This window comes from Cnephaeus nilssonii, assembly GCF_951640355.1.
Source record: "Cnephaeus nilssonii genome assembly, chromosome: 6".
Classification (NCBI taxonomy): domain Eukaryota; kingdom Metazoa; phylum Chordata; class Mammalia; order Chiroptera; family Vespertilionidae; genus Cnephaeus; species Cnephaeus nilssonii.
In genome coordinates, this window is record NC_137077.1 from 10453067 (window position 1) to 10478050 (window position 24984).

At 47.4% G+C, this 24984-nt stretch overlaps 1 protein-coding gene across 1 annotated transcript in view; it reads right to left on the bottom strand.

The window, feature by feature from the left end:
* Positions 1-24984, bottom strand: part of ABTB3 (ankyrin repeat and BTB domain containing 3) — a 257095-nt gene that overhangs the window by 89791 nt on the left and 142320 nt on the right. The window contains exons 2-3 of the mRNA XM_079775307.1: positions 18366-18515; positions 11205-11409 (exon numbers count right to left, since the gene is read on the bottom strand). Coding sequence (XP_079631433.1) covers positions 11205-11409; positions 18366-18515 — 355 coding nt within the window. The remainder of the gene's footprint in view (positions 1-11204; positions 11410-18365; positions 18516-24984) is intronic.

Genomic DNA, 24984 nt, shown 5'->3' on the forward strand with positions numbered 1-24984 from the left:
GGTGCCTGCTGGCGGTTGGAGGGAAGCCCGGGTCCTGGGTGCGAGAGGGAAGCTTGGGTCCTGGATGCCAGAGGGAAGCAAGTGCTGGCAGCCGGGGAAAGGAAGGCCTACTCTTGCACGAATTTTGTGCATCGGGCCTCTAATATATATATATATTGATTTCAGAGAGGAAGGGAGATAGAGAGAGAGAGAGAGAGAGAGAGAGAGAGAGAGAGAGAGAGAGAAACATCAATGATGTGAGGGAATCATTGATGGCTGCCTTTTGCACATCCTACACTGGGCATCGAGCCTGCAACCTGGGCTTGTGCCCTGACTGGGAGTGTGACCTTCTGGTTCATAGGTCGACATTTGACCACTGAGCCACACCAGCTGGGCTGCTCATATTCTTTAAAAAAATATTTGCTGCCTGTTCAGGACACTCGGGTACAGTGCTCGAGGTCCCAGACGCAGGGCTGCAAAGGGCTGCCAGGTCCAGGCAAATAAGAAAGAACTGGAAATCCCAGAGGATCTCACAGCTTTCCTCAGGACCACTCAGCAACGGACAGAGGCCTGCTGGTGGCACCTCTCACTGGGGGCACTGAGGATGGCATTCGGTCAGGCCATGCGCCTGTCATCTGTCTGTGGGGCTCTTGCAGGAGCCTTCTCACTGGTCCCTGCCTTCTCACTTCCTGCTCCATTCTCCTGCTGCCAGGTGCGGACACTGTTCTTTCCACCCCCCACCGACGCTGTGCCAGGCCCCGGCTGGCTGCCGGAGCGAGCAAGGGACGATCAAAGCCCAGTCCCCGCCTGGGAGGAGCTCAAAGTCTGGCAGCAGAGACAGACGTGGAAGCAAACGATGCCAGACCCGGAGCCACATGGGACACAGAGGACACTGACTCTGGAATCACAGTGCTTGGGCTCAACCTCCAGCCCAGCCACTTACTAGCTTCACTGGGTGACCTTGGGCATGTCCTTGAACTTCTCTAAGCCTCACTCTCCTCATCCGTGAAAGAGGCAGAATGACAGTCTCTCCGAGGGTGACTGTGAAGTTGGGAAGTATATTAAAGCCAGAAGGCTAAGTTCTTGTAGCCCTAGTATAAGAAGGTGCTACTCTACGCGTACGATTCTTGTGAGGACTCAATGGATAATGCACTTAGAAGGGAGCCTAGCCCTAGCTGGTTTTGCTCAGTGGATAGAGCATCAGCCTGTGTAGACTGAAGGGTCCCAGGTTCGATTCCGGTCAAGTGCACATGCTCAGGTTGCGGGCTCGATTCCCAGTAGGGGGTGTGCAGGAGGCAGCCAATCAATGATCCCCTCTCATCATTGATGCTTCTATCTCTCTCCATCTCCCTTCCTCTCTGAAATCAATAAAAATATATTTTAAAAAAGGAAGAAGGGAGCCTAGTCCGTCGTAAATACTTGATAAAACTTGGTGGTGATGGTGAGGATGGTGGTTGCTTTAAAAACCTCAGTTCTAAGATGACCAAAACATGGGAACGTGGAATATGATTCAGCAGGTGAGCTGGTCCCTGGTCCCTGCACTCACTCCTTACCTGAATGCTTGGGGGAGTGCTGATTATCAGGGGCTCTTTTACCTAAAAGGGACTAGACTTTTTACCTAAAAAGTCTAGTTCAATGCTGTCCAGTAGAAGTTCCTGTGATGCTGGAAATATCTTATATCTGGACTGTCTAACACAGAAACCACTAGCCACATGTAGCCACTGGGCATTTGAAAAGAGGCTCGTGGTACTGGGGAATCAAAGCTTTCGTTTTATTTAATTTTAATTAATTTAAGTTCAAACAGCCTCCCATGACTAGTGACTACTGTACTGGACAGTACAGCGATGGTTCCTTAGTCTTTGTGTCATAAAGGTAAGAATGTCTGTCCTTTTCCCATGAAATAAAAAGAAGCTGGTTAGGTCAGACCAGACTGCTGTGGCAGCCAGTTAACCATTCAGAAAAGCCCTCAATAAAAGCCCTCAATAGTACATGCATTTGATCAGACTAACCCCGCGTTAGCAGAGGGAGCTGATGTTAAACATGAGCCCCGTGGCTTGTCACCTGCAGTCGGGAGCAATCGCTTCTCCTTGGCTGGGAAACACTCCTGGGTAACTGAGGCTAAGCTGCTTGAGGAGCCCTGGAGGTGGAGTTGTTAACAGCCTGAGGCTCAGGATTTGCCCTGCTGCCTCTCCTCGGGGAGGACACCTGTCACTCCTGCCGCAGCCTTCCCTTGCACGCTTGTCGCTAATTTGCTATCCCTGAGCTACTTCAGATCTGCTGGCCTCCTCGCTAGGCTAAAGATGAGCATTATATTCGATGCTCAGCATCTTCCCTTGGCCGCTGCTCCAGAGCCCGAGCGTCCTGCAGACCGGCCACGTCGGACCTCTGGAATCCATCCATCGTGGAAATGGCAGAGGGATCTATCTGGCGTCTCATGAGGTTAGGGGAGGAGAGGCCCGGCAAGGCTCATTCCAGCCCCCAAAGCCTGGGACATGTTTACCAGGCACCTGTGATGTGCCAAGCTCTACCGGAGAGCAAAAGTCACCATAAAAGCTTATCTTTGCCCTTATGTAACTTAAAAATGGGGATTGGCGTAGGTTGGGGACATAAATGACAAACACACAAAGAATGTAATATCTTGTTATTCACAGGGTGGCTTACGGCCCAGCGGCATCACTTCGCCTGGGAGCTTGTTAGAAACAAAGATCTCAGGCCCCACCCCAGACCTAATGAACAGAATCTGCATTTTAATGAGCTCCCAGGGGGTTCAAGTGCACATCGATGTTTGAGATGCGCTGCTGTTGTGCTCATCCAGGTTATAAGCACCATTATCCATAAAGAGCCTAATGTGTGCTGGGTTTTAAGTGAGATATAAATATATACACATACACACACATAAATATCGAAGCGCTTCATAACAGCCCTCTGAAATAGAATCTATGGTATCTCCCTTTTTACTGATAAGAAAACTGAGACTTAGAATGGTTAAGTAACTTGTTCAAAGTCACACAGCTAATAAGAGTTAGAACCAAGATATTAACTCAGGCATTCTGGCTCCAGAAAAGAAAAAATCCAGAGATATAATTAACATGCTGTGAAGGTCTTTAATGTTACCTGAAAAGCTTCCAAATAGCCTTTTCCTACTGAGCAGCAATTAGAATTAACTGTCTCATCTGTAGATGAAGACATTTCTACTTCACGAAGTTGATGTAAGGATTCAATTAAATTTTGTTAAGTAAAGTGCCTGAATAGTACATGGCACATAGTAGGTGCTCATCAAATGTCGATTACTTTCCTTCTGGAATCATAATGCTGCTGTTAAGGAGAGCTTATGAGGTGTCAGACCAGTTCTGGTCTCATTTCCCTTTTTGAATCCCTCCTGGCTCTTCACTGATTATAGGAGAAAGTCTTGACGCGTTGGCCAGTCTCTCAACTTCCCTTCCAGTCTAGTTCGTTGCTATATCCAACACCTTTTCCGAACAAGATCTCACTTTCTTTTCTCTCACCTTCCTGCCCCCCATGGTATATATGCTATTGCCTTAGGGTAGAGCTCCCTTCCCTATACCCACCAGCATTCACTTGATATTTTTGATACTCACAGACCTGCCCATATGTGAAGTTGCATGACCTCGCTGCATCTCAGTTTCCTCATCTGTAAAATGGGGAGAGGTAAGGCTAGCTCCTACCTCAAGGGGAATTGTGAAGGTTGAATTAGTTACTACATATAAAGGGTATAGAGCAGGGCCTGCCACATACTAAGTGCCAATCAAAATCTCTTATAATATCTAAGAAGAGGTCAACCGAGATTAAAGGAGTAAATCATAATTCTTGCCATTAATGGATCAACCGCTATGTTTCCGTGTTTGTGTATGGCTTTTACAGAAGTTAGTTTCACTAGTCATTGAAATTACTCCATGAAGTAGGTTTATTATTTCTTGTTTATAGCTGAGGCCTGGGGCCTGGGGCAAGGGAACAGTAAAGCCAGTACTAGGCTGAGGGCTGCCTGAGCTGACATCAGCAATATGGCTCTCTGGGCCATGGGCCAGAACTCACAGGTTTCAGACCCAGCTCTGTTCAGTTCCACAAGTATTTATTGAGCACTTACTATGTGCTATGCACTGAGCTAGGCCTTGGATGGACACTCAGTGCATCCTGAGGTTGCAGAAAAGGGTTCTTGGAGGAGGTGATACCTAAAACGAGTCTTGAAGGATGAAATGATAGAGGTAGTCAGATGATGGAGCAGAAGGGAGACAGTATTCCAGGAAGAGGGCAAAGCATGTGCAAAGGCACTGAGGTACTGCCTTGCAAGTCCACTGCAAATGTGCTTATGACTCCAGACATTTTCCCTCATCCAACTAGGCCTCGGTTTTATCATCCTCAACATAAAGCACATTCAGCACGCTTTTCCCCAGGTCTCTCTTGACATTAAGTCCCATGTCCAACAATCGAACAGGCCATCTTGCTTTTGAAGATTATTCAATAATAGAGATCAACTATGTATGTTTATTTTGTGAAACAACCAAAAAAAATTATGTATCAACAGAAAACTAAGATTGGAAGGAAATGCCCCCCACATGGTCTCAGCGCTTATTCCTGAATGCAGAGATCATGGGTGATCCAAAATTCCCTCTTTATTGTTTCTTTGTACTTACCACATTTTATTTAATATACATATTAGTCTTATATCCTATAAACAGTCAGGAAGATTATTTAACAATTTTTAGGGATTAGGGATGAGTCAAACATTATTATTTCTTTAATACTACAGACCATCAATAGCAAAACAAACTAATGAATATAAGCACAGACCAGGGTCTGACTCCAAGAGTTCAAATACTAGTTCTGCAACTTTAGCTACATGATTTTGAGTAAGTTAATTAATGCCAGTAAATATAACTTAAAAAAAGTTTCATAAAACATACTTACTTTACCTCATGTAAAATATTCTAATTTTATTTTTTAATTAAATTCTACCTCATTTTAAAAAAATGCAGGTTGCAACTCGGAACATCAGGGCTCAGCAAATTTTTCTGGAAAAGGCCAAAGAGTATTTTCAGCCTTGTGGGCCATTTGATCTCTGTCACAGCTAAATAAAAAGTACAAAAGCAACCATAAACAATGTGTAAACAAATGAGTGTGGCTGTGTTCCAATAAAACTTTATAAAAACAGGCAGCGAGCCAGATTTGGCCTGTGGGGTGTAGTTTGCCAGGCTCTGCACTGCATTGATTTAATGGCCCATTAATGGGCTGTAACTTACAGTTTGAAACTATTGGGATTAGAGTTTGTTTTCACCCTCGCCAGATGAAATAAATTGCAGCAATGCTCAAGTTACAAATGAATCATGTTTTAAAACATAATTCTAATTATGTTAGAATGCAACATAATTATTTTCCCCTTAGAACCATTTATATGGTGGTTGAGATGCCAGGCCAGTCCACAGAAGCTCACATACAGCTCTGCATAAAACAGGCCTAATATATGGTCCTCTCCTCTATCATGTCTCATTCATCGACTGACTCTGAATTTCCCCAGGACCTTCTAGCACTGGGCGGGGTATTTGGGGAACTTTTGTGCCAGGTGTGATCACTGCCCTTAGGAAGATGAGGAAATAGAATTCTTCCCCTGGGAATAGGCTTTTGCATCCCTGCTTAGGATGCCAGCAACAGCTATTGAGGATCCCATGAGATGTGTGGCCAATAATGTTCAAAAGTACTAAATTGTGCAAATGATTCACTTGTGAGTTATTTATTTTAAAAAGTAAAGTAGAAGCGTATAGTGGAACTTTGTCAACTTTTTTGGCTGCCCAGAATCACTGATGATCTTACTGTGTTTGGAATATTCCCAGATGATGAATCCATTGTTCAACAAGGTAGAAATTCACCTTCCCAGACTCCCTTGCAGCTATGGTGCAGGCATGTGACCTGGGCTCCATGGACTGGGAAGCAAGTGGTGTGACATGGGTGGAACATGGAGCTGACAGGGTGGTAGCAAAGACATTCAGCTTTCAGGGGTAATGGTGACAGAGGTCCTGTTGGGAGTATACAATGCCCAGCCTCAGTGGTGTGAGGTCAAGTGTTTGTGCCCAGCCCTGGAGAATGGGAGGTTTCTTCTGGATGGGGTGCAACTTGGGCATTGTTCCAGCTTGTGTAGCCTCAAAGCCTGGTTCTCTGCTTCAATGTCTACCAGAAGCCTTAAGCTCTACTAAACATTTAGACTCATGGGACTACCATGGGGCACCATCAGATGTCCCTTTGAGTGGAAGTCCTAATAGCAATTCCCCCAGGCATTCCAGAGCTATCTTCTGTCCAGGTGACATTCAGGTGCAAGGAGATGAGATCTACTTGGGGGAATGTGAAAACTTCCCTAGTTTATGAACCCCAATATCTCTTGTAACAACTCCATAAAAACAGCTGCCAAGGCTCCTGCACAAACATTGCCAGTTATAAGAGTCAATGAATTCAAAGCAGCCCCAAGCTCTGGATTTTTTATGAAGTATTTATAGTACTACCAAAACAGATCTAATTTATCCATCTAGGGTCAATCTGACCACAAGCAATGTTGCTTAATAACACGGTTAATACTGAAAATTTTAGCAGGTTTCCAGAGAAACAGAGTTAGCGAATTAACCCAGGTCAAATTCTCATGAGGAAGGAAAAAGGATTTGGTAACCTCTGCCTATACTGGACCCCCCCCAGAAGTTTTATTTTTCTGCTTTAAGCAGTCATAGTAGGTTCAACTTTCACAACTAAGCATTCCTATTAGTAGTGTTGCTTGCATCAAGGATGCTTCCATTCACTTGGAGTCGGAGACATCCCTTAATGGGAAAGAAGGGGGAAGAGTTATACCTAGAATGCTGGAAATTTCACGTAACCCTGGATATGTCCATTGGAGCATGTTAAAATTTGAAAATCACTTGTCACAAAGGCCACAGATGGAAAAGCATTAAGAACAGATATATCTGAGGTGATCTTTCCATAGGTGAATGTCTTGGGAGATGTATTTGGGTACCATTAACTTCTAGTGTCAGTTGCGTTTGCTTTGTTAAACCTATTTCTTCAAGTGTCAGGGCTTCCATTTGTTAAGACTATGTTGCTTCTCCCTCTAGTTTCCCTCAAATAATTAGTTGGTGATGGTATACTTGGGTTTGTGGTTGCGATTCCCCTAGTAGACAGTCTGCCACATCGTACAGCTCTTCTTGTAAAAGGACTCAGAGCTGCCATTGCCCAGGTACACATTCTGGTTTGTTTTTAGTGAGACTGGGGGAGAGTGGAACTGCCTAATTGTCTAATGTTCTAGGTCCGTGGTCAGCAAACTGCGGCTCGCGAGCCACATGTGGCTCTTTGGCCCCTTGAGTGTGGCTCTTCCACAAAATACCACGGCCTGGGCGAGTCTATTTGGAAGAAGTGGCATTAGAAGAAGTTTAAGTTTACAAAATTTGGCTCTCAAAAGAAATTTCAATCGTTGTACTGCTGAGATTTGGCTCTGGTGACTAATGAGTTTGCCGACCACTGTTCTAGGTGAAGCTGCTGATCACCGTCTCTCTCGGGCATTACCAGCTACCTCAGGCAATAGAATACTTCTATTTATTCTACTGTTTTTCATTTTGTGGCAACAAACGACTGAAATCATCCATAACCAAAGTGCATCTAGGAATCACTGATATTTCCAGTAATGACAGAGGGAAAGAAAATCTTATCATAGATTTACGACGGTTCCATGTAAAAACAGCAGCCTCCCGTGGTCCCTACCTTCAGAATGAAGGTGTTTACATTTATCCATTCTTATTTGGAAAACAAACATTGCCTAATCATAATCTCACAAGATTTATTTGGGTTTTCTTTTGCATAAAAATATCCGAGGTACCTGAAAGATTTCAGACGTTCAAAAAATAGAAGCCAAAGTTCTGGAAACATTTAAATGGCAGAAACTTCAGACTGGCACTGGGTTTCTTCAAAATCCCACAGTGAAAAACGAAGCTATCCAAAACAAACGCAGCAGCCCTAAAGCTGTGCCCGCATGAAACCGTGAAACGGTGCCCTGGGCCTCGTTCCAAGTGCTCCAGCCAAGACAGGCGCTTCAGACAAGGAGAAATGGCTTCAGGCACAACACAGCCCGTATTTCAGTCAACCGATACGTCTCAGGCTTTCTGCTGGGCATGAGCAAAAGCATACTAATCCTCAGCCCCGTTCCCGGAAGAACTTCTAGACTCATGGAAAACCTTATGAGCACCGCGGCCTTTCCCGCCTCTGCCAGAATAGAAGTAAAGAGTCAAGGAAATCTCTTTGCTTTGGGAGAGAGGAAAGCAGCTCCTGATTCGAGTCCTACCTCCCGCTGGAAATGCCTTGTTGATGGAGGGTTTAGGAAGCAATTGGTGTAAACCCTTGACTGAAACAGTGAGAGGCCCTCTCCTGTCTGAAGGAAACGTATGTTTTCAGATGCTAAACACCAACGCCCATCCCATCAGGGAAAGGAAGAAACAGCTTCTGTCTAGAAGGAATCACACACAGGCTGCGGTAGGGACATGATAACAATATTTTAGAACAACACAAGCATAATATCAGCTACTTTTTGGGAGACGGGGACAAAGGGAGGTCCCCTTGTACCAGGCATGGCACTGGATGTCTTAGCCATAAATCTAATTCCTTGCTGACGCCAGTCCCACAAGGCTGGTCTTGTTCTCATGTTAAAGCCAAGGAAAAGAGGATCAGAGGGATGCAATGACCTGTTCAAGATCTCAGAGCTGGGACCCAAACTTAGAGGCCCCCCTGACTCCTAAATCCATACTCTTTCCAGAGGACCAAAGTGAACAGAACTCAAAGATGACATGCTCCACGTTGTGTTTTGTGTTGTTGCCTGAAAATTAAAAAAATTAAATAAAAATGGAAAGACCAATATACTCCAACAGATCCTGGGCCATGTTCTCTTTCCTGTCCTCCCTCGCGGCTCATCCTCATTAAAACTTGTCCCAGAAAGTGGAAACCTTAGAGGTCTTCCTAGCATGGAGGTCAGAGGAGGCGATGTCTGGCTGGGGATGCTGAGGGGGGTCATCTGCTTAGAGGTGGGAGCTGAAGACGTGAGGAGTTGAGTCAGAGAAAACGTGCTTTGTAGAAGCAGTGGGTGGGGGCTGGGGCTGCAGACATAGGCTCCTCACAGGCCAATGGTTTCCATTCTCTCCACTCTCAGGATTCACACTCACAGAGAGCGGCGTCTTGGTGTGTCTGACTGAGGTTATTTCTGCCCGGGGACCAGGGACATTCTGCCACCTCTCATTGGGGGCATGTTTGGCACATGAAGAGAGGCACAGGGTACCCACTGATTTGGCCTGGGTGGTGGGAGACGTGAGTAATCCCCTGATTAAGCTAACTCCAGACTGGATTGAAATCTTAAAGCTAACTTGGGATTTTTTTTTTTTTTAAAAGGCAACTTCTGTCTAGCCCACGCTCCATCTTCTTCCCAAAACCGAACGCCAAGAGATGTGGTTTTGTGACGGAGCCCACTGTTAAGCCCCAATGCATTCTGGCAGGCACGGAGCATCCAGCGAGAATTTCAAACCAACTCGGAAACACTAAACAGAGAAAGGAACGTATGTTTTCACTTTGCACTGAGGCCAAATGGGAATTGTTTAGCTACAGGCAGGTAATACCTACAACGATAAAAAGTGAACGTTTACTGAGCACTTACTGTGTGCTGAGCACTATTCAATTCATCTAATCTTCCAGCGGCCCCACGAAGGGGTTACTCTTAGGAGTCCTATAGCGCAGATGAAGAAGCTGAGGCACAAAGAGGTGAAGGCCCTTTCCCAAGGCCCCCTGGATTTAAAAAAATATATTTTTATTGATTTTTAGAGTGAGAGAAAAGGAGAAGGAGAGAGAGAGAAACATGGATCGGCTGCCTCCCGCACATCCCCTCCTGGGGATCGAGCCTGCAACCCAGGCATGTGCCCTGACTGGGAATCAAACCAGCAACCTCGTGGTACAAAGATGACGCCCAACCAGCTGAGCCACGCCGGCCAGGGCAGGCCCCCTGGCTTTTCATTGGAAGAGCCTGGATTTGAACTCAGTGGCTGGTTCACAGAGCCTGCTCTCTCTCTTTTTAAAAAAATATATTTTATTGATTTTTTACAGAGAGGAAGGGAGAGGGATAGAGAGTTAGAAACATAGATGAGAGAGAAACATTGATCAGCTGCCTCCTGCACGATCCCTACTGGGGATGTGCCCGCAACCAAGGTACATGCCTTTGATGGGAATCCAACCTGGGACCCTTCAGTCCGCAGGCCGACGCTCTATCCACTGAGCCAAACCGGTTTCGGCGAGTCTGCTCTCTTAACCACTGTTCTGATTGACAGGGGCCACTACCACCGGAGCTGGAGGAAAGAGGCCTGTGTGGAGGAGGGGCCTGATTGGTGAGGCTCTGGGAGATGCGCGCTGTGGACACGTTCCCAGAGGGAGAGGGGATGCCTGCAGGGCGGTTTCGGACCCCCTGCCCCTGACAGGGTGGAACTATCCTCAGAAAACCCTGGGGTTTTCCAGAAAGAAGGGAACCTGGGAACCACTTAGCCTAGCCACTGGTTTACAGCTGGGGAAACTGAGGCCCAGGGAGGCAGAAGGATGGAGCCAAGGAGCAGCAGAAGCCGGGTCAGAGGGAGCTTCGTCGTCCAGGAAGCTCTCCCTTCGTCCTCTCCTGCTTTTCCTTCCCGTGAGGATTCTGCTTCCCCCAGCAAACCCGTCTCCCAACCACCTGCGTGGCGCATTCTGGATGAGCAGGTATTTATGGTCTAACCCCCCTACCCCTCGGAGGGTCTCGGGCAGCCAGAATGAAATGCAGATGAGACTCAAGGAGCTGGCATCCCCCAAAGCTGCCTTCACAAGGAAGCTACCCTGCACTACCCAGACCTCCCTCCGCCGCCCCTGCCCCGCCTCCAGAATGGGCAAACCTGCTCTTCTGACCTGACCTAGGTCATTTTTTTTACCTGGAACTGGACCCGCTCTATGAAATCCCATTTCCAAGATTCCACCAGGGTCTCAGGTACCTCCTCAGGCACATGGTTCCGATCTGGACCTCTCCAGTGAATTTCTGGGAGCTGGGCAATCCTGATCCCAGCATCCCTCCCCTCCCCCACCCCTGCGCCTCCATGGAAGGAGGCAGTGCCCACCCTCCCCCCACTAGGCGGTGATGGCCAGAGGGGAGCTCCTCCTCTCTTTGGCGAAGGGAAGGCAAGTCTTACCTTTCCACCTGCAGGTTGACTTTGGAAGGCTCCACGTTGGGGTTTTCCCACTCCATTTGCGGGCAGTGCATGAAATAGCAAAGGGTGTACAGGGCCTCCGGCTCCCAGTAGAGCGCCCCCTGCTTGTGGTGCAGGGGGGTGCCGTTGCCGTGGTGCTTGGCATGGAGGGGCTGCAGGTGATGCATTGCTCGGGACACCAGGTCGCCTGTAGACAGAAGTGAGAGTTCAGATCCCTCAGGCAGCAAAGACTTGCAGCAAAGATGTGTCTGCAGATCCCTGAGAAATCCTGTTTCATTGACAAAGGAAACAGAGACGCAAGGTGTCAAGGGTAGTTAGAAGCAGAGACAGATTTCAACCTGGATATGCGTGACTCTCATGCCTGAGGTCTTCACCCTCTTTTTCTGAGACACCCCAATGCCGCCTGCTCCAGCTCCAAGTCCGCCTTAAGGATATCTGGCATTTTGTAGCCAAGGTGTTAACAGATGCCATTTACCCTTGATATTCAGTAATTCCATTTCTGGGACTCTGTCCCAATGTGGGAATCCAAAATGCAGCAAAATCTTCATGCACAAGGATTTTCACCCAGACCAATGACAGGGCCCAAAAGTTGACAAAGAAACAAATGTTTAAAAATAAGAGTGGAGTTAAATAAACTCTGGTACATCCACATGATACAATCATAAGCTTATGCAGTCATTAAAAATGTTTACATAGAGGTGCAATGTCACAAAAAATCCTTATGTTAAAATGGTGAGTGGGAAAAGAGTGAAATTCAAAACTGTATACAGTGTGATTAGGATTATGTGATTAAAAAGTATGTACTGAGTAAATATTAAAAAAAAAAATCAAAACGCTGACCACGGATTTGTCTGCCTAGTGGGATTGTGGGTAATATTCCTTTATATCCAACATTTCTGTAGTTTCTGAGTTTTGAATTATGGAGTGGGCTACTTAGTATTAGAATAACAAGCTTCCTGAAGTAGTTTTTTTTTCTTCTTGTACCTTCCATCTCAGGGCAACTTGGAGTACACTCACCTTTCCATCTGTTTTTCTTATGAGCTCCCATAGAAAAAGCTCAAAACAAGAAAAATCAAAAGGGAGTGGAGAGAAGAAAAGGGTCCGTGTTTAGGGCCCTGGCACCGCCCCTCTATCCTCCAAGACACCGGGAAGCCTTTTGCTTTGGGTGGGCTAACCATCTCCTCGAGCATCTTTCAGCTCGCCCTGCACTTCCAGGTTCCCTGCTTTTGTTCTTATTGTCTCACACCTTAGAGTGCCCATCCTTTCATTCTCCCAACTACTGAAGACCTTCAAGGCTGTGATCAAATGCCTCTTCTTACATGGAGCCCTCCAGAATGCCCCCCAGTCAGAATCAACCTCCCCTTCCCCTGTGTACCTGCAACACCTGCTAATACAGCTAAAACATTACCTGTTTAATTTTGTCATGTTTCCCAGTTAACTGTCCACACATCTGCTGAGCCTCCAGGGCAGAGACCATGACTTATTCCTTGTTCTGTTCCTGAAGGAGCAGTGTAGTATAGTGGCTAGGAAGGTGCTCTCTGGACTCAGACTACCATCATCACCACCATCATTTCATCGTCATTTCCATCAACATCATCATCACCACCATCATTTGATCATCATTTTCATCACCATCATCATTTCATCATCATTTCCATCAACATTATCATCATCATCACCACCACCACCACCACCATCATTTTCAACATCATCATCATCATCACCACCATCATCATTTCATCATTTCCATCATCATCATCATCATCATCATCATCATCACCACCATCATCATTTCATCATCATTTCTGTCAACATCATCATCATCACCATCACCACCATCATCACCATCGTTACCAGCCTAGTCCTTGGATCAGAGGCCCCAAGTATGTCTCTGAGCAGGGCTGGCCGTGGGAGATGAAACTGGCACAGGGATTCTGCAATCACTAGCTCCACTTTAAACCCTGGTTTATGTATGTGCTCTCTGCTGCCTCACCTGCCAGCTTCATGACCCCCAAACCATAAATCACTTGGAACGAGCTGCCCTGAGTTTGGGCAGCGGGAGTTTGGCTCTAGGAACCGACTTGAACATCCATGTGTAACCATGTGGGAATCACCATCATGGCTTCCCTCGTAATCTGTGTGCCGCAGGTTCAATTTATTTACTTAATATTTTCTTTAAATTGGCTCATTCTTTTCCCACAAATAAATTCATTTGAAAAGGAAACCTCCTATCAGTGCCATAAATGGAAAACCACTATTTTTCTAGTACTCATAAAAAATTCATGCAAATTAAAAATTTAAAGTGTTTTCTGTATCACCTACAACCGTCTGCCGTGCTGCTGTGTGGGAAACGCTGCTCTAACCCGCCAGACTCAGGCTATCAGCGCATCTCCGACTAAGCCACCCTCCTGCTCGCCCGACGTAAGTGCCCTGGGACAAAGGGCCTCACGTGCCAGCAGTCCTGTCTCAGCCTGAGCTTAGGCAGCACCTTCACGTCCTCCCCTGCTCTTCATTTCATCCACAGTCCGCTACCACTCACTACAGCACGTTTTCAAACCTCCCACAACCCTGGGACTGGAGGCAGCTAGACTCTCTAGTTTAGGAAGAGTCCATCAGCATTTCAAACAAGGACAGAGACCCCTTTGTCCAAGCAATTAGGGCTGTTTTGTTTTGTTCTCCTCCCTCCCCCTTTTTTTCCCCTGGTGGCCCATTGGATAGACAACTCAGAAACCCTTTTTGCACACAGTTGTAAATTAATGGCCCCGTTGTGACTGCCTCATTGAGTGGGGGCAACAAGTTCATGGTTAAGTGTGAAAAGATTATAGGAGGAGGCATTTTTTAATGAAGTCCTCAGTTTTTCCCTTTAAACAACAGGAAGCAATTACTATAATTAATGACTGTCCAATGGGCGGTTAATTGGGAGCTTGGGGGCAAAACTGGGCCGTTCCCCAGGAGAGTTGAGGCAAGATCTCAGAGGACACGGATATGGGATGGGGCAGGACCAAATGCAGAGTCGAGTTGGTTCAAGAGTGAGAAAACCCAGGGTCTCTGCTTTCCCCCTGGCTTCAGTGGGGAGACTGGGTGGACCCAATACCCCCAGACATTCTAGCTGGTTCAGGGAAAGAGACCTGGACCGCCCGCCAGACTCTACGTCACCTGTGAGGTTCAGTACACCGCCTAGCAAATTTCCTAGGGCTTCTGGTTAAAGAATCACCAGCCTGTGAATGCTTGGGGACCTTTGTGGTATCTTGATTTAGCTTCTCATTCAAATATTTTAGACATACAGAGGTTCAAAATTCTCTGAGTTCAAAATTCAGTTCAGTCGAGTATTTACCATTTTACTGGCGTTTCATGAAGAGTTCCCCTCACCTGTAACATTTTTTTAGCTTCAGTTATTTATTTTTTTTACAGACTAGTTCACTGTGGGTCATTCATTTATTCGTTTGACATGCAATGGATATTCCCCAAGCTATGGGCAATGTGTCAGGTGCTGAGAAGGCAAAACTGAATTGGACACAGCACAGCAGAGTAGAAAAAGAAAAAAACAACAACACCTGGGTTTGAATTATGACTCTGCCTTGGGGCAAGCATTTATCCTTCCAGGTCTCAGTTTTCTTATCTGTGAAATGGGAACATTAATACCTTTAATGTATTTAAAGCACTTAGCACACAGTAGGGGCTCCAGAAATAGTGGGTGTGTTTTCACCCCAAGCCATAGAGGGTCCAACCTCCAGCCCTTCAGCTCACAGGTGAGGTTGATCTAAGACAAGTTGTTTATCCTCTTCTCACCTCCACTCCCATGTCAATGTGGACAGTAACAGCTGATATAGGAGATAATTCATATAGATTTTTCATAGTTTCCTAGTTCAACAACATCAGCTGCTGCTGATATGATTACTGACTATTAAGAAGGCCACGGTCAGGGGCTCTGCCCTCCAGCCTGGACGACAGCCGGATTCAAGAAGAGCCGCGGCGGCTGGGAACAAATTCTCTCCACCTCGTCTTTGCTGGAAAAACAGTGGTTTCTAGAATCCACTCTGGCAGAGTAACCTCTGAATGTGAAGAACAGGTCTTTGTACACAGAGAGAGCAAGGCTGTATTGATTCAGACCACAGTGCAAGCACGTCTAAATCACAGGCAGGTCGGAAAAGAAGGCAATTTCATTATCTTCTGTCGCCCACGTGGCTTACCAACGCGCTTCCTCGCATATGTTCCGTGGGGCCACGCTTAATGAATGTACAAAACCCACTGGCAATTAGCAGCACCCATTTGTGTGCCAACAATTCATATGCGAAAGTCAACATTCAACCGCAATGACAGCATTTAATTTGCAGAGCAAATTGTCCTTAAAAACAATTTATGCCGCAAGCTGCTCCTGCAGACTGCCTGCCTAGGTGAAGTGAGGCTATTTTAGCAAATCCTTTCTTCTTCTTCTTCTTAAAACAATATTTTTAGTAATTTCAGAGAAGAAGGGAGAGGGAGAGAGAGATAGAAACATTAACGATGAGAGAGAATCATTGATTGGCTGCCTCCTGAGGGGTCCTAACGATACCCCAGGACAAACCTTTGAGACCACAGAGATCAAAGTGTGTGGGCCAGAGGAGTGGTGCCCACGTATGCCCACGCAGACGTGACCACACTGTGGCCAGGCACTGCATTTCCAGGGTCCTGGCCTGGGTGCATCTTAGCATTTCTTCTGAGAGTGATGTCTCCCCGAGGGAGCTGCTTGGACCCTCTACATCTGAATCCCCGGGGAGCTGTTAAAAGCAGACGTTCCCTCATCCCGTTCCAATGGTTGCAGATGTCTCAAAATATCTTCGCACACATCACCACCTCCAACTAATGGGGTCATCAGAGCTGCTGCTAGAACTTGCTAATGTGCTACTGTAAAAGCACGGAATCACTACACCACAATTTAGATGAAAATGTTAGTGTAATTGGTTTCTTTTGTAAACGTAGGCACTTCATTTTATGCATTTAAAAATATTCTGAGGCAGGGTCCTTGGGCCCCACCAGATTGCTAAAGGGGTCCAGGCGCCCAAACGTTTAAGAAAAATTAAGTGAATGATGGGTAACGGGGAGCCCCTTGTGACTTTGGGGGTTTGGTGAGAATGGAAATGCAGTTTCCAAGTTCAGGTGCCAGGAAAGTAGATTTAGTGACCGCAAGGACCCTCTACGGCTTGAATCAGAGATTGCTTCGCTTCACAGAGGTTCCACGGGCCTGTCCTGGTGTAGGGAATTCCCACGGGAGAAGGCACACGTTGCTTTCTGGATCCTGAAGCTTTGAACAGTTCCGGGATTTTCCAGACTCTCACATCCATTCATACTTCAGCATAAGCCACGTGTTTCTGAGCTCAAAGCTCTAGTCCCACCAGAAACTAACACACAGCTAAGTCACTGACAATCAACGGGATCCCAAGTAAGTACGGTTTTACTTCCTTCTGGTTGGCGGGGTTCAGAGAGCACAGCCCTAAATTAGGGGGGTGCAAGCATGACATGCCATTGCTCAAACTGTGGCATCCCCACCTTCTTGACAATCCCTCCCTTCTCGCCACCTCTCTCTCTCTTCTTCTTCTTCTTCCTCCTCCCCCTCTCCGTCCCCCTCCCCTCCTTCTTCTCCTTCTCCTTCTCCTTCTCCTTCTCCTTCTCCTTCTCCTTCTCCTTCTCCTTCTCCTTCTCCTTCTCCTTCTCCTTCTCCTTCCTCTTCTTTCCTGCTCTTAGTATTTCCCGAGGACCTACTATGTGCCAGGCAGTATTCTTGGTGCTGGGGTTACATCAATGAACAAAACAAAATCTTTACTCTCCATGAGACTATATAGTAGTAGGGAGAGGTAGACAATTAAAAAAATAGAAGAGTAATATAGGGTTTGACTTAGGGAAGGGAAGTGACTGCTAATGGTTCCAGGTTTTGGGGGCAATGAAAATGTTCTAAAACCGAGTGTGGTTATGGTTGCACAGCTCAGGAAACATACTAGAAATCATTGAATTGCGTACTCTAAATAGGCGATTTGTAATTCAATTTTATCTCAGTGAAGCTGTTATTAAAAAAACAACAAAGACAAAAACTAGAGAATGCTGGAGAGAAGACAAAAACTGGGGTAACTGCTGGAGAGAAGGGTAAGGCAGTGAAGGGGGATAAAGGTCCTCAGGGGGTCATAATTTTATCCTTACCCCAGGACATGCCCATTGATTTTAGAGAGAGAGAGAGGAAGGGAGAGGGAAGAGAGAGAGAAACATCGATCAGCTGCCTCCTGTACTCACCCCTACCGGGGACTGAACTCGCAACCCAGGTATGTGCTCTGACTGGGGAATTGGACACACTGACCCATGGTGTATGGGATGATGCTCCAACATATGAGCCAGCAGGCCAGTCTAGTGTGTGTGTGTGTGTGTGTGTGTGTGTGTGTGTGTGTCCTAATTTTAAACAGGATGGTCAGGGAAAGCCTCCTTGAGAAGGTCACACTGAGGTGAGACTTGAAGGTCATGAGGGAGTAAGCCATGTGGATGTCTGGAGGAAGAGTGGTCCGGGAAGAGGGACCAGGAAGTGCAAAGGTCCTGTGGTATGCCTGCTGTGTTTACGGAACAGCGTGGGGCCAGGTGGCTGCAGTTCAGCGGGCCAGAGGGGAGAGTGGAAGATGTCTGAGTGACATGGGTGGGGAGCCTGGAAGCAATTCTGAGAACCTTGGGTTTTCCTCTGGATCAGGTGGGAACCAGTGGAGGATTCTGACTAGAGGAGAGATGAGATCTGATACATGCTTTAAAGGAATCCCGTAGTGACAATCGAGTGAACAGACACTATTCATAGAGCCTCGCTGTGTGCCAGGCACGGGGCAAACTCCTTTATGGGCATAGCTCATAGAATCACCCCAGCTACACTCTAAGGGAGGGACTATTATTCTCTCTGTTGTGGGAAACTGAGGCTCAGAACAGGTTAGGCACTTGACTCACATCAGCGGCAGGGCCAGGGCACTGACCAGGTTTGCCCGACTGTAGAGTCCTCGCCTGCCCCGCGGCCATTGTGGCACTGTTTTGTGCACACGGCAGGTGTTCCCTGGAAGGTGCCATCTGGCTGGCTACCAAGCACTGCCCTGCGGCGGGGGCACCTTAGGAACGAAGAGGGCGAGAGAAGGTGCATCCACTTACTCAGTTCCGCGATGCTGCCCACGCGGGTGGCCAGCAAGGACTGCTCGATGGTCCTCAGCTCCGACTGGCTGAACATGGGCATTTCCCCCGGCTTGTTGGACCGCTGCGGGTCCCTGTGCAGATTCAGGCTGTCCGGCAGGCACAGCACTCCTGCAGGCCGGGGAAGAGGGAATGAAAGGAGAACGGATTGTTACTTTTTGGCTGACGAAAGGAGGGGCGTCAAACTGTGCGCAGCCTTGAACCACACCAGAGCTGGGACCACAAACCCAACGTGACAGCCAAGACTCCCTTCAGAAATGATATCTGGCTATTTTACCAGGAAAAGCTTTCCTCAAGGCCCTGGCCTGCTAATTTTTAGCAAACACGCGGGCATTGGTCTGTCTGCACGTTTCCACAGGACACAAAGCAGAGCAGCATTCTGTCTGCTCAGAGATGCCTCCTTCTCCACCCCAGAGGCAGCTGCCGTCCCTGGGTGTCCTGGGGGGACTTCTGAGGACCTGCTTTATTTGCCCAACAAATGTAACTCCCCTGGCGGGGTGGTTATCTGTCAGACAAGGCTCTCGCTTTCTCTGGAGAGCTCAATGTCAGGAGGGAAAGAGTCCCACGGAAATCCCTGGAATCTAAGTATTCTCTTCCCTTCCTCCCCATTCCATGGACACTTAGCGAGAACCTCAGCGCGTACGCTGGGACTTTAGTCAGAAGTGTTACCCGGTCCCAGCCTCCAAAGGCAGAGTGTGCTTCCTCACTCCTTGCCTTTGGGCTTGACGACTCACTCTGGCCAAAGGTATGTTCATGGACACGGTGGAACTCAAGGCCTGCAGAGCACCTGTGCAGCTGAACTTGCTCTCTTGTGCCTCTGCCATCATCATGAGAGAAACACGCCCTGCCTAGCCTGCTGGTCTAAGGAGGGGGAGAGAGACACAGAGCAAATCCAGTGCCCACCTGAAGCTCAGAGCTGCCCTACAAACACAAATGCTAACTTGGTATGTCTTTGAGATAGTGGGGGTTGTTTGTTACTCAGCATTATGATGGTGATAACTAACAGATACACCTACAAAGTGCCAATCGCTGAGGATATGAAGATACAATGAACAAGGCAGGCACTGTGCTGTGTTAGGGGCTTTGGACACAGTGATAGACAGGATACATACACTCCTGTTCTCGGTGGGCTCACAGTTTAAGCAAAGGAGGCAACTGATACACACAAAGCCATATGATAAATTCTCTATCGTAGGAGGAAACGAGGAATGAAGGCATGGGACCTGAATAATGAGTAGTTGTCAATAAGTAAGAAGCACTTATTGAATACCTGCTATATTCCCAACCATTGTTAGGCATTTTGAAGATGCAAAAGAAGCAGAAGGTGCATTTAAGTAGTTTATGAACCCACTAAAGAGACAAGACTGGCAATGGCATAATTTAGGAACAATAGGACAGTATCAATATATAGGTGCTGAATTATTTAAGACAACTGGCAGGGCGAGGGGAAACAGAATGTCTGTAGTTCAAAGGTCAGTAGTTGAAGTCCACTCCTTATTCTGCTTGAACCACAAAAGCTCAGCAAACAAAGGTTCCTCCTCTGAAGATGGGCGGACGTGTGGTGGCACCTGTCACACGCCTCTTCTGGCCCCTGCTGCCTCATTAGTGGCTCCAGCCATCCTGAGCCAGTCACTTGTTCCCGAAGGTTTCACCTTCACATCTAAAGGCTGATACAACGGGGAAGGTAACTATAGAAGACCTTTTTGGGATGAATAATGAATGAACAGACAAATGATGCAAATGATGATTCAGTTTCAATGTTCTTATAATCAGGAAACTGGTCAAGTACATTTCTTCCTAAGATTATTCTTTAAACCATTGTTTTTCAAACCTTTTTGACCGTGACCGGGAATAAGAATGTATTTTATATCAGGACCCAGTACACCCATCACCACCACCACCACCACCACCACCACACACACACATACACTCTTCATGTTCTCCATGAAAAACAAAAACAAAAACAACTTCATGGAGAATAATACTGACCCTTACTATTATTACATGAAGCACTCTCAATTTTTAAAAATACATTTTTATTAATTTCAGAGAGGAAGCGAGAAGAAGAGAGAGACAGAAACATCAATGATGAGAGAGAACCATTGATCAGCCGCCTCTTGCATGTCCCCCACTGGGGACTGAGCCCGCAACCCAGGCATGTGCCCCTGACCGGAATCAAACCCCGGACCCCTCAGTCCGCAGGCCGATGCTCTATCCACGGAGCCAAACCAGCCAGGGCTCAATTTTTTTCTTTTTACTTCTCTTCTATTTTAGTAATTGAAAAATGCTATCTGCAGCATCAGAAGGGATTTTTTTCTCTGAAAAACACTGTGGACTATGGTGGCACACAAATTGGCATTAGCTGGACAACACAGAACCACCACTTATTGGACATTGCCTAGAGCCGGGCAGGCTCTGCAGGGGATGTGGAGATGACCGAGAGGTGATCCCTGCACTTCAGCAAACCTCGGCTTTTCAGGGAAGACAAGGCCTTCGCAGAAATTCCCATCACCCAAGACTGGCCTCCCGCCTGTCCCCTTTTGCTGAACAGCTGAGTCATCCTCCTGATGACCGGGGATGCCCTGAGTCATCCTTGCTTCCTCCTGTTTGTTCACCAGCCTAGACATTTGGTCAGAGGCCAAGTCAAGTAGACGTTGCCATGGCAACAGTGTTGGGCCAATTCCTCATCTGGTGCCCTTGATGTCCTGACTCTTAGTCAGAGATTTCCTACCCTTGGAGAGCTCCCTGCAGCGGGCACCGGATGATCAGGACCCAGTGTGACAAGGGACCCCAGGTTCCTGGTGGTAGTCACGGGGCTTCACAGCAAAGGAGACCCGAGAGAGAGCCCCGAGTGCTGTGAGGATGAAGTTACCTAATCAATAGGAGAAATAAGCCTTATGTGCTCGCGGGATTGCTTTCTTGGTATTTGCCTGATGTTCAGCAAGTTCCCATCCCTGACCTGCATCTGAAATGTTGCTTCACACGTTGGTTGAGGCATAAGCAAAAGGGATGTGGAGCCTGGAACCCGACTTTCAGACGTGGCTGTCAGTGTCCCCCTATGCTTAACCTCGGGCAGGTCACAGGGCCACTCTGGACCTCATTTCCTCTTCTGTGAAAGGTGACAGTTCCGTCCTTGTCTCCCTTACGGGGTTGCTGGGGGTGAAGGGATAAAATGAGATAACGTATACCAGAATATTTTGCATGTGCTGAGCAAACAGTAGGTGCTCAGCATATGTTAACTGAGATTAAATCAGTTAATGTGTACAAACCCAGCTTTAGACTGCTTTATGCTTTGTCACAAGAATAAACAATTTCCCTTGGGATTATTCCTCCTTCTTTTAGAGGGTTCTGACATTTAAATGTGAAAACATAATTACTCAAAGAAGCTGTGAAAGCTAGATTACTGAGATTTGAAAAATCTAAATTGAACAATTATGCAAAGATTATATACTGGGGCCCTGCCTGGGTAGCTCAGTTGGTTAGAGTATCATCCCCATACGCCAAGGTTGCAGGTTCGATTCCGGTCAGGGCACATACAAGAAGCAACCAATGAATGCATAAATAAGTGGAACAACAAATCTATGTTTCTCTCTCTCTCTCTCTTTCTCTCTCTCTCTCAAATAAAAAAAATAAAAAATAGATATATAGGATTTATTTTCTTCCTCCCTTTTCTTCTTTTTTAAAAAAATTTATTTATTGATTAAGGTGTCACATATTTGTCCTCATCCCCCCATTCCCATCCCACACCCCTCCCCACGGATGCCCCCACCCCCCTGTTGTCCTTAACCATTGGTTAGGCTCGTATGCATGCACACAAGTCCTTTGGTTGATCTCTCCCCCCTACCCCAACCCTCCCCTCCCCTCCCCTCCCTCTGAGGCCCGAGAGTCCGATCGATGCCTCCTTGTTTCTGGGTCCTCCCTTTTCTTCTTGAGGACTCTAGATGGGGTAGCACATAAACTAGAGTTGTTTTTTGTTGTTGTTGTTTTATTTTATTTTATTGTCTAAAAATCAACCAGGTCAATAAAAGGTTCCCAACATCCTATTTCAGTGTCAGACGCAGGCCTCAGTTGTGGACTACTCATCAATTTCCATTATTGGAGCCAAGGACAGCTGCAGCCTGGGGATTTAAACTCAAGTTCAAAGACACTTAGAATGAAGGTTCAAATATGACTCTGATTGGACCTAAAGAGAATAATTTCTCTAGAGAGAAGGTGATCATCAGCTATGGTCCAGAGGAGACTGAAGAGGTCATGGCCTCCCCGAAATGCTATTACTCTGGAGTGGGTTGTGCATCTTCTAAGGGAGAAGTTCATTCACATGCTAGTGGGTCTGTGGGTCCTAACAGCTGATGAACTGGTGCCTCTGAGGTCCACATTCCCAGCCGCCACCAGGTCCTCTGCTCTGGGACTGACCGGCCATAGGTGGGACAGAGTGGGCTGGGCATGACCATGGCCCTGACGGAGCTGAGCTCCAATCCTGCCGCAGCCCCTTGTGCAGCCGGAACAAAGACCTTCCCAGATCCCCAGTCAGCTTCCGTGTCTGCAAAGAGAGGTTAAAATATCTCCATCGCTTTCTTGTGGTGGTTAAACAAGATAATATATCAAAGCCTCTGCTCTATACATACCCTGTGCTCGCAGTTTCTTTTATTTAATGCCTGGATTCTAACAGTCTTGAGGACCATCTTTCCAAAATCTTGTGCAAACGGAGACCGACAGCGCTTTGGTTAGGCCACTCGGAACGTAACACAAGAGAGCTACTCCTCTGGGTGGGCCGCTGGGCCAACCACGTCGGGCATCTGATGGATGATCAGGGGGCACCGCTGCCTTGCTAGATGCCTACCTTCCCATCTGCATAGGGTGAGCCCTTGGCAAATACACCGCCCTGCCATCCTTTCTCTCCTTTCAGCTTTTCTCTGCATCTCCATCTATGACTAGACCTGGATGCTATTTACTCACCAAGCGAAACCCAAACAAGACAGCCGTCAGCACTCACCCATTCTCCTCTCATCGATGACGGTGATGGAGGAGGAGGAGACTGCGTACGTCTTGGCGCCCGGGACACAGGCTTGGGCTGTGCCTCGTCTGTCTTTGGCTGCAAGAGCAGTCTGCCTACTTCCTGCCTGCCAAGCTACCCCTTGGTTTCTGCTAAGTTAGCCCCAGAATTCAAGTGGGGGGTCCTGGCAGCTGTCCCAGCTTTAAGCAATGGGAGGGAAGCAGCTGGGGTGCAGCAGGCCAGCCCTGGAACAGCCACCAGGCAGACCTGGCAGGTTCCGATTCCCGCCCTGCCGTCTCCCAGCTGTGGGCAGGGCCTTGTGCCTGGGCTCCCCCGAGCCTCCCTTTCTCCTTCGATGAAATGCTTGATGCTATCTGCCTCCTAGCGTGACGGGGAGGCCCTAATGGGATAATATATATGGACAACCTGGCACCGGAAAGGGGGTCGATAAATGTTTGCTAATAGTCCAAGTGAAGTTCTTCGAAGCTGAAGATTTAGGAATTCAATAATACCACGATGCCAGAAGGCTCTGTGTTACCGTTCAATTTATTAAGAAACAAAATAGGAAGTTATCAGATTTCCCCCCACTAATGTTTGCACAACCATTTTATTTTGAGAGACTTGAAGTGGGAAATAGATTCAGAGCTGGCTCGGTGAACCCATTCATTCGTCTGTGAAAGGCATGCTGTACTCCAATTAGGACAAACCCAGACCATGGTTCATCCCCTCCACTTCCCCAAATGAATTCTACTCCAAGAAACAAGTTCTTCGGAAGCCTGCAACCAAATCATCAAAATAAACAAGAGGCAGAAAACACAGCCATGGAGAATGGTCAGAAATCGGTTTGATGACGTGCCCCGACGTGCGGCCTGAAGGACACAGAGGAAGGAGCGTGCTGACCTGAAAAGAACATGACAACACTCTGGATCCTCTTCAGCCTCAGACACTGAGCACCAACCACGGACAACAGGACGCGTTCCTGCCCTCAAAGGCTCCCACTTGGCCGGAGAGACAGACCCACCAACTGAAATACTGTGGGAAGAAGACTGGAGGGCAGGTGTGCGTGGGGTCCACGTGGGAGCACAGCAGGGCGAGCCCACGTCAGCCCCGGAGCTTCAGAGACGCTCCCCAGGGGGCTTCCACGGGAGCAGGAAGAAGGTCTTTCAGCAGAGTTCAGAGTGTGAAGCCCGAATGAACGCTCAGGTTCAGTGGGAGCTGTGCTACTTCCCAGCCATGTCACCTGAGGCATGCCGTCTGGCCTCCCCGTAACTGCCCTTCCTTGCAAATAATATGGGAATGGTCACAGCATGATCCTCAAAAGGCGACCGGAAGATCAAATGAATTAATACATGTCAATCTTGGCCCCTATAAATAGCGCAATTAATGACAATGTGTTTGAAGGACGTTCCAAGGAAGAATGTGCATACGGGAGAGTGGCTGGGGCGGAGGGTGCATGATGGGAGCGGAGGGCAGAAGGTGGGGGAAGCTGGATGGGGAGGCAGGGTGAGCCATGGGGAACCTTGGGCTTTGGGCCAAGAAGGATTTGGACTTGAAAAACTGAACCTTCACCTTCTAGGTACTGTTATC